We start from the raw sequence: 21,706 nt of genomic DNA, 5'->3' as shown, positions 1-21,706 counted from the left end.
AAAATTAACAAAGATATTGTATTCATTTAAATACAACAAAATCTATTACAAAATACTCCATTCCATTCTAGCAATTGAGGTTTTGTTGAAACACGTATTTGTAATAAATTCATATCAACTATACCTAAAATTGAAGGATTATTTATTCCTCATTTGACGTTTGTTTAGTTGAAAACAACTATGTTAATTTGAGTTGGATGATTATAGTAAAAAACCGTTAAACGTTGGACCAATTAAAGACCGGGCCCATATTGGGTTTACATTGAGTCGGTCTTTTTATCTATGTTATTGTTATCCCTTTTGTTGATAGGTAGTCATATCGAATCGCTTTGGAGTATGATTGAATATATACAAAAAAATGTTACAAAAACTCAATTTTCTAAATCTCATTTATTATATAGGGAGTACTAATTTGCAAACAAAATGGGTTTCTGGGGCTACATGACCTACACCTCCAACACATCCCAAAACTGGCGCTTTGGCTTCAACTACACCGACTGGTCCATCAAGAATTGCCCCCTTCTGACCGTTAGAAATGAACTACTCACCCTCTTAAAAAGGTCTTATAAGAGGAGGGTTATCCACTCATTTATAGAGTAGTCAGAATCATCATTTTATTGATGTGACTGATGAAATAAAGTATACATGAATATGCAGTGTTTAAGTACGACCCGCCAGACGACACCACATTACCTCACGGTGTTTACAGGGGGTAGTCCTTTATATATATATAAAATGTTTATTGCAATTACATAAAATGTTCATAGTTATTTGCCATGCATATAATACTGTTTTTATTTTAACATACCCCTATATGAATATGCAGTGTTCAAGTACGACCAGCCAAACGACACCACATTCCCACACAGTATTTACCTGCTGGGCGATTTCCAGAGTTTCCAAAACTGTGATCTGAGGAGAGCCAAGAAGATTGGGGATGTGAACGAGGGCGGAGGCGACGGCTTCCGGTTCGTGTTGAAGAGGTGGCACGACGGCATCCACTGCAAAGTTGGGCTTATGAAATTCGCAGTCTGGCCCTTGATCCGCTCCTTCTATTGATCCAACACACTAATTTTGTAACAAAAGAATAATCATATATCATTCATTGTGTTTTGCTTTTGTTTCTTTCCCTCCATTTTCATTTTGTAGCTCAACATTCTTGTTCAATTTGTATTCGCTCTACGATTCATTAAATTTACCAAAGTACCCTCAAATCGTTGTTGCAAAACAATTTGTAGTTGGCGGAATAAAGTTAACCTTACACATGAACAAATGAACAAAAATACAAAAAGTTATTTGTATCTGGGAGTGCGTTATAATGCTAACTTTTCTTAAATTGCTAACTTGTTAACTCATCAACGTAGTGCATTAAAAATGTCAACACATATTTGTGTTGACATTTAAATATTAATGTCAACTCAATGTATTAAAATATCAACGTAAGTTTATGTTGACATTTCAGTATTATCGTGTTGACATTTTTAATACACTACATTGATGAGTTAGCAAGTTAGCAATTTAAGAAAAGTTAGCAACGGATCACAATCCTATCTGTATATATATGGCTGATAGTTTTGGTACTATATTCAAATAGTAGTTAGTATATGAAACCAATTATTTGTTGCCATATTTGATATTTGGACAGACTTATAGTACTAGTACTTTTCTTGTATGATTTCAACCAAGAGTAGCGTTTATAAATTATTGAGCACTGTTATTCATCACAGATTGCATGCATATTGAATCAAGGACAAGATGTGCAACACTTCTTACTATAGTAGTACTAATACATTTGATCATGTCTTAGGCTAAGACAGAGTTGGAGGAAGCTTCCCCTCCAAGAACGAAGTGAAGACCGTTAGAGCACGCTCCGGCTGGTAACTAGGCACCATGTGTCCGGCTCCTCTCACGGTCACAAACGTTACATTCTCGTACTCCACAACGTATCCTCCCACCTCTTCTTGGATGTACCAAGGGTACCATGGAGTCTTCACCGGTACCTCCATCTTCGCCATTGAATACATAGTAGCTGTCACTGGCACCACGCTGTCCGTGTCTCCACTGCACACACACACACACCAAGTTCATCATCCATTTCTTTCACTACACACTTTTTTTCATGAATACATACCTAAATATCCACACTCTAAGCCCCTCAGCCATCAACTCCTTGATGGTAGATAACACTGTGAATGGTGAGTCATTCCAATCATCCCCACTGCACAAATGCAACAAACATTATTGAAATTATGTTGCAAGATGTTGTGGTGAGTGAATAGGTTTTAGTACCTGCATTCGGTCCAATACACGGGGATCGCTGTCACATGAAGGGCTGTCTGAACTTGAGGGGTGTTTAGGTATGACAAGACATATTCATCAGAGCACTGATCAAATCCTGATGATATCTACACATGAAAAAACATGCTTGTCAACACAAGAATCACTATATTCAAGAGACGGCCGAGGTTTTTACCGAGGAAGAGGAGGAGGATGAACACCAGGAAGCATAGATGTTATAAGGGAAGATACGGCCTTCTGATTCTACAGCCTCAGATAAGTAATCATAGCACTCATCTGATTTAGTCCATTTAAACTAAAATCACAAATTTTCAAGATTTGTTGTTGAGTTTCATTGGATATGAGAGCATGTCTCCCTAGAAAATCATAATAACCTTTCTGGTAATCCTCCAAATCAATCAGTGCATTGCCAATCTGCAAACCAACACTCACATTTTTGTCATACTTGGTGAATATTTTTAGTTCAAAATCAAACTAAGTGAATTTTCACTCACAGCAATTCCTTTCAAGTTGATGACAGTTTGGTTGGTGATTTTGTTGTTCTGGATGATGAGTGAGGCCAGCTGAGGCACGTAGTGGCCGGCATAGCTCTCTCCGGTTATGTACATCTCCCGGGCTTTGTACTCAGGGAACCTCTCCAGCCAGTTCACTAGGAAGGTGTAGGAATCTTGCGCTGTTTGCTCGTCCCCAGTGGTGTGATTCGATGTCCTATTCGAGTAAGAAAATCCCACACCAGCCGGGGATTCGAGGAAGATCACATTTGCAACTGCACCATATAGAGAGTCAGAGACCACAAACATGAATCAATTCTCAGACACAAACAAGTTGGATTCAAAGTGATTAAATAACAAACCAGTGTTCCAACTATATTGGTTGTACCAAAGAGTTTCCCCATCTGGATTCACTCTAAAAGGTCCCAATTCTGTCATTGCACCAGCCCCTAAAGATGAGCAACCAGGCCCTACACCACACCATTCATTCACTTAACCATTGGCAAAAACAACATATCTCAAAAATGGTGGCATATATACTAAGTACTAACCTCCATTGAGCCATAACACGAGAGGCGTGGTCGAGGGGTCTTGGGATTCAGCAAAGTAGTAGAAGAGAGCTCTACTGGCATCAGGGTCCACGGTCACATACCCCGAGTACTGAGAGAATTTGACCTGCGGTTGCCCCGGCAAACTCGAAACCATGTCAGCCTCCTTGAGTCCCTCTTGAGGTCCAACATAAACAGGCTTATATTCACCAGACACAACCTTGGTGGTGCCATAATTCTCCCATCCTCTTGCGGTTCGACCTTTGATGAACTTGGTAAGAGGATCGAACCCTTTAGTACCGCCATAGCATTGCACGCAAAGCGCAACACAGGCAAGAGAGAGCAGCAAAATGCTTTCACTTGCACTTACACTTACACTCTTCATTTTGTTTTTCTTTTGTGCTTGAATGGTGTAAAGAGGAAATGAAGATGGCCTCCTTATAAAGAGTGAATTCCCAAGAACTCATAGCAATGCAGCTGGATTGCTTTTGTTTACAAGCTAAATTAGTCTAAATTATTGCAGTTGTCCTCTGCTTATAGGAAACAAGTTGTTGAGATGAGATTTTGAAAGATCCCCTAATCTCTTTTATTTTTGCTCATACTTTATTCATTGGAGATGTAGTAACTAATTTTGCCACTAGTTCAGTTGCCAGTTTTATTTGATCCAATGATATTAATGACACGATATTTCTGCTCTCTCACAAGCAGAAAATAGTAATGCATTATAAGAATAATTTCTTTGTTAAGATAAGTTATAATTGAAATACACAAGTAACCGAAAAAAGAACACTTATAAATGAGCTAAAGCCAAGATCACATGTCAAAAAGATTTAAAAGCCAGAACACAGAATTAACACACTGAATACTATTAGAGGGGGAAAAAAGAAGAAAATGAAAAGTGTGTAATTCTTAGTTGGCAAGAGCTGTGCTCATTTATCCCAATTAAGTTTCACTCATTATCCGATTAAAGTTTTTTCTATTATTAATCTACAATTAAGGTTTATTTATCTGAATGTGGATTTAATACTGATGGAGTTCACCGTGACCGAGTGATAATTGAAATTGGTCGGATCAGTTGAACCATAAACGAATAAAGTTTCGTTGATTTGCTTATCCGTCGGTTTTCAAAACATTGCCTAAATCTAATTGTCAAGGTTTGGTTCGAAAAACTTTTAATCCAAGGGTAAAAAACTAAATTGATTCTAAGTTCTCAGGCAAAGTTGTAGTTGTTCTTGAAGAAACAAGCCATTAATTACTATTAATCATACAATAATTTTTTCATAATTTAGTGAGTGATACATATATAGAAGGCACAAAAACAAACATTTTATTATACGGCCGAATCACAAATCAAGTGATCATTACTACCTTCAACCTTTTTAACCAACACAAACACAAAGTCAAAGACAATCTTGAACAAAAGAGGATTGATTACATTCAAATAACCAATAAGAAAAGATTTTAAGAAATTCACAAAACACATTTGGCCTAATTATTATTTCACTATTAAAAGGTGTGGAAAGCACATAAGCAAAATATCAACTCATAAATCACAATATAACAAGCCATTTATAATCCATAGTGAAATAAATTTAAGACCGTCAGACCTACAAAGAATGAGTAAATTAACCAATTCTAGCAAACTTCCACACCAAAATTTTTAATCCCAATTTAAATTTAAAAAAAGGAAGAAAACTCTCTGACTGGATAACTGGTTCTACAACATTGACCGTGGTGGTTGTATTAGGACTAGCTGACTGATTGCTCGCGGCTCCTGCTACCATTTGAAGAAGCCACCCAATAGCCTGGACCACCATAGCCAGATCCGTTGTATCCTTGTCTTGCGTTCCACTGATTATAATCCCCTCTCGGCTGCCAAACACAAATTAACCGATAAAACATACCATGGGAGCCCTCTACATAAATTTCAAGCCCTATATATTTCACTCAACATATTAAACAATTGCTATCCAGGACATTGAATTTACCTGCTTGTTGTTTAAACTCCGGCCCCAAGAAAGGCGAACCTTCTGCTTACCAATAACTGTCCCATTTAATCTGTGAATTGCATCCTCAGCATTGCTTCTGTTAAAATGCAAAATTATATAGGTCATTTTATTGCTTAGTGATTGAAAATCCATGTTTCCCACCCATAAATAAAAATTGTAGTATAAGACAAAAAGTATCTCCATAAAACAGTATCGAACTGCTGGAAGAGACAACATATATACATATTCATATAGTATTTCATTTATATCGCTCGGCGCCTTCTCCATATTCAAGAAATTCTTAACGTAAATAAGAATGATTTCAGAAGTTGCAGTCACTAGCACAAAGAAACCACACAAAAAAAGTTACCTTATTGCATATTGTACAAAACCACATCCCTTTCTAGCTGGTATTTTCACAGAGACAAGCTCACCAAATGCAGAAAAAGACTCTCTGAGCATATCATCAGTGACTTCAGAGTCAAGTCCTCCAACAAAAATCTACAAGAGACATAGGTATATCAGCTTAATCATGAAAATTTTGCCAATAACTAGCAATATCAGAACTGTACTTACAGTTGTGCTGGATGACTCATATTCAGATTGACCTACACGTACAGGATCATTTGAAGCACATCAACCAGTAGAGACAAAATAAGTCAGGATTCTTGAATAAATGTTAACTAATAAGAATAGATATAGCTCATATGGAAAATATATATAGAAAGAAGCAACTTTCCAAACAAAACAAAACAAAGAATAAAAAGAAAGGAAAGACTAAATTTTGGGAGAAAGTTTTCATGCCATACGAAATATTAGAATTAAAAGATGCAAATTGACAAGTTTTCAAACTTAACTTTGTCAAGGAGTACATGATATGGGAAGTGGAGTGTAATTTAAAATAGAAACAGATTCATGAACTTTATAACATAAATGGAGGCACAAGAGACCTGTAATAAAATAAAATTAAGAAACTAGCAGCAAGTCATTTATTGAAACAAGACATATTTGGGGGAAAGAGACTTGTGAGACTTGTGAAAACATAATACTACTAATATTTATGTTAAAAAAACACCTAAGAACTAAAATGTGGGGAAGTTTTCTTGGCCCAAAATTCAGAGCAATATAATGCTAGTAGGAGAGACATTGCACCTTGAGAATAATGTTGTTGCTGAGATGAATACTTCTTGGGGGTTGCAACACCAACTCGCATAGGCCTATTAGAGCATTCAACACCATTCATTTCGTCCACTGCTTTAGACTTTTCATTTTCATCATTAAACCTGACGAATCCATAACCTCTCGAACGTCCAGTATTTAAATCAACCACCACTTTCGCATCTTTGACGGATGGATACCTACTAGCAAAGGTTTCGTGCAACAGTTCATCATTAACTTCAGGTGCTAAATCTCCAACAAATATGGACAACTCAGAACCAGCTTCAGGGCGCCTATCACTAGTGCTAAAGGCAGCCCAGTTTAAGCGAAAAGGTTGATCAGCCTTAGGCATCTTGGCACCATTGTAGCTCTGCAGAACATTGTCTGCTGCATCATGAGAACTGAACTCAATGAATCCATATCTATCTGATAGACCAGTCTGTCTATTGCGAATCATCTTTACAGAAATAACCTGCATGTTTCGATTTAATAAATCATATCAAATATATACCAATAACAAACATAAAGAAGTGACAATGACCGACAGCATAAAAATATGTTCTTGCAATACATGCTTTTCTAGTCACAGACTAATAGATTGATACAGAGTAGTTTTCATCTTTTAGGTTGCGAATTGTAGATACCCTATTTTTGGGTACTGAACTGATAGAACACCTTTTTATGCTATCTCCATCCCCTTTCATCGTGATGTAAAAGGAAAAGACTTTACATTGACAATCTAACGGTATGTGGTTTGCTTCACAAATCAATTCTTCTCTGCATATTCCTTTAACTAATATATCTATCAATATTCAGCACTCTCTCTCCAACCAATGAATTTTTCATATACATCATTTAGTTAGGATGATATAATAACCTAGTGATTAATATCAATTGAATCTTTTCCAATAATAAGTTCCCGAACTTTACATGAATTCTCCTTAGTTATATATTCAAGTAAATTATAAGAGCGGCGGCGTGTGTCTGTGCACGCATGATCTAAAACCTAATTCATCAAATCAAAGAATTCGAGATTACAACACATCAACGAAGTTAAAATATCGAATCCCTACAGCTAAAAAAATATTCAACCAACGAATAATCTCGAGCAGGAAAAACATGTAGAGAAGAGCAATAGAATTTACGGTTTCAGATGCGAGACAATTCTCACCTCTCCGGTTGGAGAAAAGCAGGATTGGAGATAATCCTCATCCATCCACGGCTGGAGATCTCCAATCCAGATTGTCTTGTTGTCCTCGGCAGAAGCCTGAATCTGATTGCGTTGCTTGGGCGGGTACTGCTTGGGTTGTTGCTGTTGGGGGTAGTAGGGCAAGTAAGGATGGTTATACATCATCTGCTGCTGCTGCTGCTGCATAGCCATGGCCGGGTACTGCACCGCCATCCACCATTGATGGTAGTGCTGCATCGCCGCCAATTGCTGCTGCTGCTGCTGAAGCAGCATCTGCTGTTGTTGTTGCTGTTGCTGATTTGAATCTCCGCCGCTCATCCTCGAGTTTCGGTATGGACTCCTTGAATCTTGAGAGCGAGAGTACTCGAGTTTGGGTGTGGAGAAAAATATTTGGGGATTTATTTTAGGGTTGAATGGATTCTCTTCTTCCGTTTCTTCTTTTCCCAAATATAAGTATTTTTCTCTAAATGAGATAGGATTTGGTATGCCGCTATTTTATTCACAAAAAAATGAAATTGGAAAATTTTATTTTAAATTGGAAGGGTGCTACCCTTCCCGGCGCGGCACCGCCCCCTCCTAACCATAGTGGGGAGAACTTTCGCTCCGAGGCGGGTCCAGAGCCTTTGTCCTAGCGACAAGAAGCTTAGATATTATTGAATGAGGTGGCGAGTTCGAGCCCTCTTGACATCCGTTGTAATTTCCTTCTATTTATAGTATATGAGTTTATTTATAATTTCTTCCCTTATATAGGCGTTAATTTTTAAAAAAAAAACTTCTGCCCCGAGGCGGACAAAACTTCCAGAGCGGACGGTCATCCGGCGAGAAATGTGCGAGGACGCGCCGGTGCCGTGCCCACGGGGTGATAGGCGCGCCGGCCTATAGTGGGGGCGGTGCGCGGCGCGGCGGTTTGGGGCGGACGAAATTTGTATGTATATATATAGAGTCTCATTATTCACAAATCTACTCTTAAAGACCGAATTAGAGACCAAATTTAAGCCCTTAGATCTAATTTTTAATGGCTGATATTAGATCATGCTTTATTAATTTTACTCCTTCATTAGGTAGATAATTTACTTCAATCAAGGGGTATTTTGGTCAAAATCAATTTAGGGTAAAAATCCATTTATGGTAAAAATTTCGCACGCCTCTTTGCCTTCAAAAATTTCGCACACCACTTTAGTCTTCAAAATTTCGCGCACCTCTTTCTCCTTCAAAATTTCGCACCTCTTTCGCCTTCAATTCACCGCGTTTCTCTTTTGCTTCATTCAATTCACGCGGTTTCTCTTCATTGTCCTTTCTCCCTCTATCTTCTTCTTCTTCTTCAAATTGACGGATTCCACAGTTTCTCTTCTGCAAATCGACGAGATAATCGTCGACCAGGAGTAAAATCGACGACATTTCCAGGAAGTCGATTAATCGTCGATTAGTCAACAATCAAACATTCGAAATGGCTGACACAAGGAAGTCGTCGACCAACAGTGGACACCAGTTACGTTCTGGCAGAACATCCGGCGAAGGTAATACACCTTGAACCTTTCCAGAGTTCTTATTCTTAATTTACTTCATCTAATTCTTAAATTTGTTTCTGATTTTAGTGAAAGCAGATCTCAAATATTATCGAAAGAAGACAGCAGTTATTGGAAGCAAAATTGATGAGGAAGAAGGTATAAAAACTATTTGTTATGAAGTAGTAATTTGATAAAAACTATTTGTTATGAAATAGTAATCTGATGAGGAAGAAGGTATAAATGCTCTGTTTAAACAGTAGGGTTTATGAATGAAATGAAGTAATAAAACATTATACTGAAGTAACAGACTCTAAAAATGAATTAATAACACTTAATAATGAAGTAACATAGTATTCCAAGTGAACTATCTATAATTGTTTCTGATTTTAGTGAAAGCAGAACTATTTGAAGAACATCTAATTCTTAAATTTGTTTCTGATTTTAGTGAAAGCAACACTCAAATATTATCGAAAGAAGACATCAGTTATTGGAAGAAAAATTGATGAGGAAGAAGGTATAAAAACTATTTGTCATTTTTCAGATTGTTCATAGTACTTCATTCGTAAAATTTATTACTTCATTCATAATGCATGTTACTTCATTCGTACACTATATTACTTCAATCATGTTTCCTGTTACTTCATTTTTCAGATTGTTCATAGTACTTCATTCGTAAAATTTATTACTTCATTCATAATGCATGTTACTTCATTCGTACACTATATTACTTCAATCATGTTGCCTGTTACTTCAATTTTCAGATTGTTCATAGTACTTCATTTGTATACTTTATTACTTCATTTGTATACTTTATTACTTTCTTCATGTTGCCTTTTAATTCATTCAATAGGTGTTGTTCCCCATATGTGCAAATCAGCATTATTATGCTGTTTGTTTTTGCTTCAAGAGAAATGCTATTGCTGTAATAGACAATTCTGCAAACGGGGATGACAATGACCTCATAATAAATTATGGTGACAATGACCTCATAATAAATTATGGTCACATTCCAGAAACATTGGTTCGTATTCTTCTCTTATGTTTGAATTTTATAACACATACATATGAATGCACACAACTATAAATGACATGTATTTGTTTTGTACATGCAGAGATCATACTTTTGTCACTTCCTCACCAAGAATGGTCTCCACGCATATTGTAAGATAGTGTCTAACTCCAAAATGCAGAGATTGAAAATGCCATGGAGAACAGTTGATAACGTTGAAGATTGTGGAGTATTTCTAATGCGGCATATGGAAACGTACAAGGGTGAGCGAGAAGGTTGCTGGAATTGTGGCTTGAAGAAATCAAGTTCGGGTGTCCTTCAGAGCTTGAGGGCTAAATATTGTTCGGCGCTGATGTTAGCCGAAAACAGCCATGAAAGCTTCAACAACAAAATTGTTACAGCAGCGTATTATGAAGAGGAAAGCAAACACATTGAAATTGATGTTGAGAAAATGATTGCGGCATATTTAAAGAGCAAATGATCATTTTAGCAGATCAAATTTTGTATTCGACATACATTTGTTATGAGCATTGAATAAAGTACCACGCGTTTTAATATTATTCATTATTAGGCTATATTACTGCATTGGTTAACAGATTTAGTTCATTTCAGAAATCTTAGTTCATTTCAATAATCTATTGACAAATGGAAAATATTTCATATAAAGTAAGATTAATAATATATTCCTACAATATATCTTGTTTATTCTCTTTAAGCTTGTAAAAAGTTTAAACAAATTCAAATTCAAAATGTAAATGAAGTAAGAAACAACATGGTTGAAGTACAGAAGTAAGTGAATGAAGAACATAATTATCCAACTGAAGTAAATTATCCAAATCCAGATATTTAGCCTCAACATCGTATTTTCCTCTTTATATGTCGTTCAATATTAGCATGTAATGTTGCATTGGGTACCATATTTAGTTCATTTCAGAGATCTTAGTTCATTTTTTAGATCTATTGATTATTGATAAGTGAATGACAAATGGAAAATATTTCAAAGTAAGACTGAGAAAAACATTATAATAAAGAAAAAATAAGCCATTATAACAACACTTCAGTCTATTCTCTTTGAGCTCGCAAAAAGTTTTAACAAATTCAAATTCAAAACGTAAATGAAGTAAGAAACTACAAGACTGAAGTACAGAAGTAACACAATGAAGAACAGAAATATCCGAATGAAGTAATAAAACAACCAGCTTTAACATTGGTTTCTCCTCTTTTTCTTGTTATTCTCCTCATGTATCTTATCACAATTTCTTGAATCATGCCGACCAACCTCGCCGCATTTTCCACATTTCCGACCAGGCTTGGACATCTCTCTCATTTCCTTCTCAAGCCGAGAAAGACGTCGACCACAACCTTTGGTTTTGACGACATCTGGCGGATGAACATCTATTTGACTAGGGACATGTGATCCATAAAAATTCTCAATCATTAATCTCTTTTCACTAATTGACAACACATTTCCCTCACCAAGTACTTCTTTTCTCCCTTCAGCCATAATTTGTCTAAATGCTCGAATTTTATCACTATCTCCTTCAATAAGTCGTGCAATATCATAAAAATCTCCATGCATATCCCTATACTCCTCCTTCGTCTCATCCGCAACAATAAATGTTTCAATATCATCATCAAACCCACAATGAACAACCTTGACAAATTTAGACTTCAACCATCGTCCTCCATGTAACTCATTAGGGATTAATTTTATTTTTTTGTTTCTCAAGACCCAAAAAATGTGACTGCATACAAGCCCAATCCTCCCAAACATCTTACAACTACATGCATATGAATCAAAAGATGTGGAGTATGACACAGTCCAGTTCTTCGAGAACTTGTCGTTGACTACATAAATCTCATTCTCACCAATGTTTGACACTGTCACCATAGTGACATTGTCAACTGCTTCCTCTATCTCACTTTGAATTAGTTTGAAACCACTATCACTATATATTGTTGAAGCATGCTTCTCGAGGGCTGAATTTGTTTTCAAAGTTGGAATTGTGTTAAAATCCAAGTATTCTAGCCTATTGTTGTTGCTCCTTTGGCCATCCAATGCATTGTTGTAATTCATAAGAAATTCAACAAGATTAGAACGAGACTTGGAGTACCTCTTGAAGAATATGTTCTGAGATTCAGATATTGATGTGGTCTTTATTAATGAACTCATTGGAAAATCCCTAAAGAATGCAGGCACCTGCAGTTCATTAGTTAACAAATATGCTTCAGAATAATGACAGAAATTCTTCAGCGTATAGAAAATATGTTTCCAAAGAGGATACATACCCAAAATTTTCGAGAGGCAAACATCGAGGAAAACCACTCATTGTCCTTAAGCCCATATTTTTCCATTACTTTATTCCATTCTTCATCAAATTCTTCAGGCTCTATCAGCTCAGACCACACACAATTGTTTAACTCTTTTTTCAAATCTTCATTGCCAAGTAGATTCTTTGATAACTTTTCCACAGCCTTAAACATGATGTGCCACATGCACCATCGATGTCTTGTATCAACAAGGACTCTTTCCACAGCAACCTTCATTCCCAAATCCTGATCAGTAATGATCAATTTTGGTGCAGAACCCATACATTTGACAAAACGTTCAAACAACCATGCGAAGGAATCAGCATTTTCTTTAGATAATAAGCCTGCACCAAATGCTACAGGTCTCCCATGGTTGTCTTTTCCTGTGAACGGTGCAAATATCATGCAGTACCTGTATTACATCAATTCATCAAAAAAGGATGTTATAAAAATGATGAAGTAATATAAATGCTATGTTTAAACAGTAGGGTTTATGAATGAAATGAAGTAATAAAACATTATACTGAAGTAACAGACTCTAAAAATGAATTAATAACACTTAATAATGAAGTAACATAGTATTCCAGTGAACTATCTATAATTGTGGATGATATGTTGCATATTAATTCTGTGTTTGTTATGTAAAGGTAAAACTTCCTCTCCAATTATGAAGAATGCAAGTAGTTCTGAAATGTAGTATCTATAACTGTGCTCACTGCTAAAATGTGAACTTAACTAATATGTAAATATATAGTAATGAAGTTTCATGCCCTACTGTGAAAACCTATGAAGTAGTAAATTGATAAAATGAATTAATAAAACATGATATTGAAGTAACAGACTCTAATTATGAACTACCTATTTCATAATTATATATAACATCATTTTTAATGAATTGATGTAATATAGGTACTGCATGATATCTTTACTGAAGTAACAGACTCTAAAAATGAATTAATAACACATAATAATGAAGTAACATAGTATTCCAGTGAACTATCTTAAATTGTGGATGATATGTTGCATATTAATACTTCAGACACTAAGAGTTTTACTCTCCTAGTAAGACTCCTAAATACTTCTGTACTCACATCATTCCAGGGGACTATTAATTCATTATTGACTATTACTAGTACATTCTGTTAAGTTATTTCATTAATTCAGTAAATGTTTCATGCATATGCAAGTTGATCACATCAATAATCATATCATTATAAACAACATATTGTTCGTACCTATTAGTTGAATATGTTGTGTCAAACGATACTATATCACCGTAGAGATGGAAATTCTTCTTAGCAATGGGGTCACACCAAAAAAGACGAGTGAGCATATCCTGAGAGTTCACCTCAAAATCATAGGTGAATGCTGGACAATTCTCTTTCTTCCAGCTCATCTCATTAAGTACCATTTGTGCATCTGCCCCACTAGTATATGCTCTCAAGTCGCGCCTATAGTTTCTAACTTCTACAACTGTGCAACCAACATAATCCAGCCCACCAAGAACCTCATTCAGCAACTTAAAAGTCAGTGTAGGGCCTATGTTTGCACTTGCACAATCTAGTATAAATTTCTGATGCAATAGGTCAATGTTGCGATTCAGCCTCATGAATCGCTTATGGTGTAACTCCACCATATCATGATTATGTATTTCATAAAATTGATTGACAACATAACCTATTCCTTTACAAAACTTAAAAGCAATTTTAGCCTTGCAAAAACACTTCTAGAAGAACGTCTACGTTTTGACTCATGCCCTTGCATTTTCATTTTCCTCCGACCTTCTCTACTGCACACAACATACAACCATGTGACATGATCCACCTTCTTTTTAGATCCATGTTTACGAGTGTCAAACCCAACATGTCGTGCATACTTATTATAAAACTCAGTAGCATCATCAAGTCTAAGAAAAATCTGACCAATGTAAGGCTTCAGCTGGGATGGACAATCAGGTAAGTATGACACTGTTATAAAACATACAAACTACTGTTAGTGGAAAATTTAAACAAAACAAAACATATTCATTCAAACAAGAACAGAAGTTCAGTTTTACTATTTATTACTTCATGGTAACAACAATTTAGTTCATTATGAGTACATATCGCATATACACTACAATAATATCAACATTTAATATTCAACAAGAACAGAAGTTCATTTTAACTTGATATTACTTCAGGATAAATAAAATTTAGTTCACTATAAGTACAGATCGCATATACACTACAAACATGAAAAAAATCTGTTTTACTTCATTATTTTTAAGCACATGGATCAACTTTCCAACGTTCCAACGTAGTTTTGAGCTCATTTTTTCGACATTTACTTCATTATTATTCTTTTTACACTACAAACATGAAAAAAATCTAAGATAACACATTGCTCAATTATAAAAATTCATCTACCTTCAACTGCGGTATTATTTGATTCTGCCTCTGAATCCGAATCTGAATCCGTATCAAAAAGAGAGCCTCCTGGATTTCTAAGATCATTCATAATCGATCCATCATTGATCGATGTAGATCCTCTTGATGTAGATCCTAATCCGTCTTCAACTGCAGAATTTGTTGAAGTAGATCCCAATCTATCGATATTCTCCATGAGAGTCAGAATATTGAGAAATTGAAACAGAATTAGTGAACTAAGGTTCAGCAGCTTTTGATGAGCCCGAAACGAATGAAACATCAGCTGGTGCAGCGTGAATTGAACGTGGAATGAAGAAGATCCACGCGAACGTCGATGGCAGATTGAAGAAGATCGACACAGAGCAGATTGTGAATTGCAAGAGAATTGATAGCTTTTGATGAGCCCGAAACGAATCAAACACCAGCTGATGCAGCGTGAATTGAACGTGGAATGAAGAAGATCGACGCGGATCGTGGATGGCAGATTGAATTGAAGAAAATTGCGTGAAAATTGATGAAGATTGCTTGAAGATTGTGTGAAGATTGTATGAATTGAGAGAATGAAAGAGATTCACGTTTTTGATGAAGATTAATAAATTGATTTCCAAAAAATACCCCTCAGCATGTTTTTATTGAATAAATAATTAAATTAATTATAAATTAATCCTAACCATAAGATTAAAAAAATGGATGGCCCTAATTTGGTCTCTAGTTCGGCCTTAAGAATGGTTCGACATTGATCACATCCCTATATATATATATAATATATATATATATATTTTAAAATTCAATTTAAATTTACCTATAAATATACCTAATTCCATTCATTTTTTCACACCATTCCAACTCTTCAGCACTCATACTTTCTCTCACTCATACATACCGCACTACAAACCGATTTGATTGAAGAAGTTTGGGCACGTAGGGGAGGTGGCGGCGCAGTGTGAACACCATTGTGATGTTCAATAGATTAATATTTCATTGTATAATTTTTCCAGTACTTTAATACGACGAAAATGTAGTGTTAAATTTTAATTTCATCACTTATAGCCGTTTTTTTTCTAATTACGTATAGTCCGATAATTTTAATTATAATTGAATTAAAAATAAACGAAAAAAAATTGGGGCTATAGGAAGTGTCCGCCTATAGTGGCGGAAACCTTTTTTGGTCGCGGACAAAAAAACTAGAGCTGTGGACAACAAAGGGGGCGGGGCTATTGGGGACGCCCGCCTTATAGTGGACACTCTTAGAGTCATATCGATTTAAATTGAATTTAAAGTATTGCCATACAAACAACCTTTCTAATAGGAAGAGAGTTCCTAAAATAACTACTTACTATAAAACAATCTAATAATCGGATGTATTATTTGTAAATATCATGTTCGTTTAATACTACATGTTTATCGTTATTATTTTGTTTTATACATTCAGTACTATAATTCTAATATACTCCATTCATCCCAAAGAATATGCACTTGGGTTCGGTACGTGTTTTAATGCAAAATTGGTAAAGTAAGAGAGGGGTAGAGAGAAAAAGTAATTAAAATATTGTTAGTGGAGAATGTGTCTCACCTCATTAGAGTGAAAAGAGTTTTTAAAATTGGAAAGTGTATATTTTTGTGGAACATACTAAAAAGGAAAGAGTGCATATTCTTATGGGACGGAGGAAGTATTAAAAATCATTAATACATATTATAAAATATTGTGATGCAGATCATTAATATGACCTAATTGGTAGAGGAAACTTGAATTGGATGGAAGATTTCTTGGTTTTCTCGATTGCCTATATCACTTTCAAGAGGTACTTTAATACTCCATCCGTCCCAAGTTACTTGAGTCGTATTTCATTTCAGGTTATTCCAAGTTACTTGAGTCATTTCTCTTTTTGGATAAAAACAAAACATTTAATCACACGTACCTTTTTCTTTCTTTCACTTTACCCTCTCCCCTCTCTCTTTTTTTATTATTTCTTCTATTTTATTTAACTCACTAAACACAACTTTTTAAATCCCGTGCCGAAAAGAAACGCCTCAATAACATGACTTGGGTTTTTGGAAATTAGAAAAGTTGGGGTATCAATGATTTTGGGATGCCTTTATTAGTAGTCCGGATATTGTGCAAAAGGTATGTTTTTTAATTCAAAATCTTGATTTAGGGCAATGCCATGAATCCCCTCTTGTGCTTCTTCCATGCCCCTTGATTTAGTGGTTATCCATCAAGTTCAAGTACATACCGAAGGAAATCTTGCTACCGATAATTTCTGCACTTTGCCTATGTTTGCAGCTAAAGATTTCCACGCATTAGAGATGACATCATGGATGTCTGTAATAAGTTTTTTCATACTTAGATCATGCTTTAGTATTTCTTATATTCGTTAGTTTCTTATTTTTTCGTCTTTTATTACCAAAAAGAAACGAATGGGCGGCCTATATTTGTTGAGGTTGAATTCAATGTACCGTTATTTTTGTGGCAAGAATACGCAGTAACAAAGTCTATATTGTATACATCTAATAATCCAAACTCATGGTATAACCCCAAAAATAGAAGGATCGATTTTTTAGTCTGGTCTCACACGCTAAATTGTCATATGGCCAAGCTAGATTATATGGAGCATATCATACGACATTCGTATTAATCCAACATGAATACTAACTTAGCCCAATCTAGTTGTGCATGAAGTAATTTGATTTATTTGATTGTTTTTCCTTGTCACGTTGGATCATAGTGATTAAGTGACAAATTTGGGCGGAGATAATGAATTCTCAGTTTCGCGACACATATAGAAAAACAACGAATTTTTTACTAGTACTCCATAATATACTGTAGAATATATAGTTTGTATTGTTTTGGAAGCAACAATAATTGTTTCATTTTCAATTCATTGGAAGTGTTTTTGTATAGTTTTTTACAAAATGGGATCTCATATTTTGGAATATAAATGAATGTTAATAGTCATGAAAAATGCCAAAATAAGTAGAAAATCGATTTATTAATTTGGTAGTGCAAAGTAACATTGACAGATATTGCTGAAAATTTAAGGTTATCACTTTTGGTCTCTAAGTTATTAGTTATCCTTTCACCCACACCATCCTCATCTTATTCCTAATTCATATTTAAATGCAAAATAAAAAATTGGAAAAATAAAATAAATTAATTTTCAGTGGAGGAGAATAATCCTGCATTGATTTCGGCACCGCGGAATCTAGACCGTTGGTGAATGTTGATTGCTCTGTAACTGGAAAGGGTAAAAACTAACCATAGAGATCTATTGTGGTTGCATATTACTCATTTCGTCCCAAGATAAACAAAACATTTATTTTAGACACGGAATTTAAGAAATCAATATTTAAAAAGTTAAAATAGAGAGAGTAAAGTATGTGAGAGAAAAAAATAGAGAAGTAAAGAGAGAATAAAATAGGTGGAGAACAAAGTAAGAAAGAGAATTTTTTACTAAAAAATAAATGACTCACTAATAGAGAATATCTTAAAAAAGAATACGAATATTTGCATTAGTTTCTATTAGATCTATCATCTATCTTTCCTTAATTATGTGAGGTTTGGTGAGGTTAACTAACAAAATTAATACTAGTATTTTATTATTTTAAATAGTAAATTCCACTTATTTTGACCAGCTCAAAATTTATGAACTGAACTTTTGTTTTTTGACTGATGTGAACACGTTAGTTGCTACTTTGAATGCGTATCGAGTAAACCAACCTTCAATCGACTTTCATCTCACACGAGGCAATTTTAGGGGGTCAACGATTCTATTTTGATTGTTACTATACTAAGTAGCATTTTCTGAATGTACACATTTATTTTACACCAATTCGTTTGAATCTTTTACTAGTGATTTTGAGAGAATACTATAAATAAAACTATTCTATACCTTTTACTAGTGATTTTGAGACAATATGTAAATAAAAAACTGTATATTCTCTCTCTTTACTATTTTCCACATTAACTATTTAAATTATTTTTTTATAAAATACGTGCAGAAAATGAAATGACTCTATTACTATGTAACGGAGAGAGTATTATATCCTTTATTTTTCTTATTTATATATTTATTTTATTAAAATATTATCGTTTTTAACATTATGAAAAAATGTCGATTTGTACATATATGGGACAGTTAATAAAAACTAAAACTTCATAGTTTAATATTTCAATTTCAAAGTTCATAGGATGAACCGAAATTTGACCAAACTTCTAAATGACTATCAACCCGTTTTGAATTGATGGACTGCACAATCTTTTAGTACTCCCTCTGTCCCAACAAAGTTGAGTCATTTCCCTTTTTGATAAAAAAACAAAACATCTCAATCACTCTTACTTTATTTCATCATCTACTTTACTTTATCTTTATCTCTCCTACTTTTTTCTCCTTCCTACTTTATTTTATCTTTATTTAATATATTCAATTCAACACAATTTCTTAATCTTTGTGTCCAAAAGTTTTGTATCAACTTAATTGGGACGCATGTAGTATTTTTTTTATGCCAATTGGTTGGTGGGATTTTAGACTTTAGACCAAGTTGAGATACTTTTTATGTAAAGTTAATATTTTAATTTAAATACTAGTATAATCTATATACATCTAATAATACTTGAAATCGCATATTTTTACTAAGTAACCCTCCTATTGGTTTACGCCCTAACTTATTTACGATAACTGATCTCACATAAATTAAACTATCCCAAATTCCATTAACAATTTGTAGACCAACCAACTCTTCAATTAACACTAATGTCAAAAACCTTAGCACTTAATTCTACTTCAGCCTTAATCTTCTGAAAGTCCAGAGTCTTTGTCCTAATGATATGGAGCTTAGACATTATTATTTGTGGTGCCAAGTTCGAGCCCTCTTGATATCATTTCTAATATAATGATATCATTTCTAATCTAATTTCCTCCTCTCTATAGGAGTTTAAAAAAAAAAAAGCCTTAATGCATGGCGGTTCAAGTCACCTACTTCCGCTGCGGCGGCGTCGCCGTCGGCATCTCATTCTAGCACAAACTGGGCGACGCTTTATGCGCCTTCATGATGGCCAAGACCTGGTCCACCACCGCCGGTGACTCACAGCCGAAGTTTAACGCGGCCGCCTATTTTCCGCCACGGGATAATAGCCACGCCGTCCCGGAACCGTCGATGAGAGAAGATCTCATGGCGGGAATATTTTCGTTCCCGGAGTCAGAGATCGCGGCTCTCCGGGAAAGATGCTCCTCCGTGGGGGGCGAGCGGAGGCCGAGCCGGGTGGAGGCCTTGACGGCTTTTATATGGACCCGGTTCATGGGCGTGAGATCCGAACCGGGTAAAAAATGTGCGTTGTTGCATTTAGTGAACCTGCGGGGCGCAGCTGGACCCACCGATGTCGAAACATAACTTTGGGAACTTGATATGGCAATCAAGGGCGAACCCGGGGGGCCGGGGATGACGGCGCTGAGGTTGTTCGGAAAATGAGGGATGCCGTGGACGCGGTCAACGGAGGGTATGCGGCTGGGTTGAAGGGTGGTGATAATTTTATGGAAGAGAATGCCGGTCTGGTTTGTAATGAGGGGGTGGTTTGGTTGGGTTCCCCTTTCATGAGGTGGATTTTGGGTTTGGGTCGGCCTGGGCTGGTTTCCGGTGATGAATACGGTTTATTTTCGGGATGGGTGGAATACAAGTGTTGATTGTATTGAGTAAACATGATATGGAGAAATTTCAAGAGTCATTTTTTCTGAGTAATTTGTAAGTAAAATGGACAATATGTCAGTATGCACACACCTCACATATTTATTTCCTTTTTTTTACAAGGGTCATTGTATATGTTTCAAAGTTTGTATTATAAATGATTGTGTTTACGTGTTTTCCATTTCTAAATTTATTTAAATCTCAAGTTTTAATAGCGAATGTCAACTTTGATTGAGAATACAATCAAATTTTAGAATAGATACATTAACGAATTAAAAAAGTAAGTGAAGTGAATAGTTAATGAGAAAAGGACTCGAAGCCCACGCATAATAATTGCTACAACTATTTTCCTTTTCAAATGAGAAAACAATTAAAAACAAGATGAAAAAGCGAGTTTTTCAAAGAACGTAACCAAACAGCGCTTTCAAGCATAACCGCCAAAAATCAGAAAAACGTCGACGGTAGTGGAAGTGGGCTGACAATTTTTGGCACGACACGAACCCGCACGAAATTAACGGGTATGTGTCAAGGCTTATTGAGTTCGTATCCTTATCATGTCGACACGATAACGACACAAAAACTTTGTGTTGTGTTCGTGTTACACGTTAAGAAATAATATTAATATATTATAATAATAATACTCCCTCCGTCCCGGGCTACTCGCTCTTTTCCTTTTCGGCACGGAGATTAAGGAATGAGTATAGGAAAGTCAAAAATGACGGCTGTGGGTGAAAATTTTTACTAAAAATGGAAAGTGCAAGTAACTTGGGACGCCCAAAAAGGAAATAAGTGCGAGTAGCTTGGGACGGAGGGAGTATTATTTTTATTTATTTTAAAATTTAAAATTTAATATTAGAAATAATATTAATATATTATAATATATTATTATATGTGTCGTTATTGTGTCGTGTCATATATGTGTTGTTATCGTCTCGTGTTGACCCGAAGTGGTTCGTGTCGGTAACGGGTTCGTGTTCGTGTCTGAGGGTAGTAGGTCGTGTTCGTGTTTAGAGTTTTTTTATCGGGTCATGTTCGTGTTTGTTATTATCGTGCCGGAGACGATAACGACACAACACGCATGATTTGCCACCATAGCGTGGAACGGTAGTCCACTTCAAGT

General features: G+C 35.4%; 3 protein-coding genes and 1 pseudogene across 3 annotated transcripts; 1 reads left to right on the top strand and 3 right to left on the bottom strand.

The window, feature by feature from the left end:
* The first annotated feature begins 423 nt into the window (after positions 1-423).
* LOC121791682 lies at positions 424-1,059 on the top strand. The gene is made up of 3 exons (XM_042189542.1): positions 424-576; positions 658-712; positions 827-1,059. The coding sequence occupies exons 1-3, from the start codon at positions 424-426 to the stop codon at positions 1,057-1,059; spliced, it is 441 nt and encodes a 146-aa protein (XP_042045476.1).
* Positions 1,060-1,716: 657 nt separating this feature from the next.
* Positions 1,717-3,788, bottom strand: LOC121791678 (annotated as a pseudogene).
* Positions 3,789-4,883: 1,095 nt separating this feature from the next.
* Positions 4,884-8,138, bottom strand: LOC121791680 (polyadenylate-binding protein RBP47-like). Its single transcript, XM_042189540.1, has 6 exons — positions 7,655-8,138; positions 6,478-6,955; positions 5,902-5,933; positions 5,696-5,826; positions 5,326-5,422; positions 4,884-5,209 (listed from the first exon to the last, which is right to left on the bottom strand). The coding sequence occupies exons 1-6, from the start codon at positions 7,988-7,990 to the stop codon at positions 5,087-5,089; spliced, it is 1,197 nt and encodes a 398-aa protein (XP_042045474.1). The 5' UTR covers positions 7,991-8,138; the 3' UTR covers positions 4,884-5,086.
* Positions 8,139-11,390: 3,252 nt separating this feature from the next.
* On the bottom strand, positions 11,391-14,135 carry LOC121791681 (protein FAR1-RELATED SEQUENCE 5-like). Its single transcript, XM_042189541.1, has 3 exons — positions 13,735-14,135; positions 12,479-12,911; positions 11,391-12,389 (listed from the first exon to the last, which is right to left on the bottom strand). The coding sequence occupies exons 1-3, from the start codon at positions 14,133-14,135 to the stop codon at positions 11,391-11,393; spliced, it is 1,833 nt and encodes a 610-aa protein (XP_042045475.1).
* Positions 14,136-21,706: the final 7,571 nt, after the last annotated feature.

This window comes from Salvia splendens, unplaced genomic scaffold, assembly GCF_004379255.2.
Source record: "Salvia splendens isolate huo1 unplaced genomic scaffold, SspV2 ctg873, whole genome shotgun sequence".
NCBI classification, from domain to species: Eukaryota; Viridiplantae; Streptophyta; class Magnoliopsida; order Lamiales; family Lamiaceae; genus Salvia; species Salvia splendens.
This window is presented reverse-complemented; position numbering and strand designations above follow the sequence as displayed.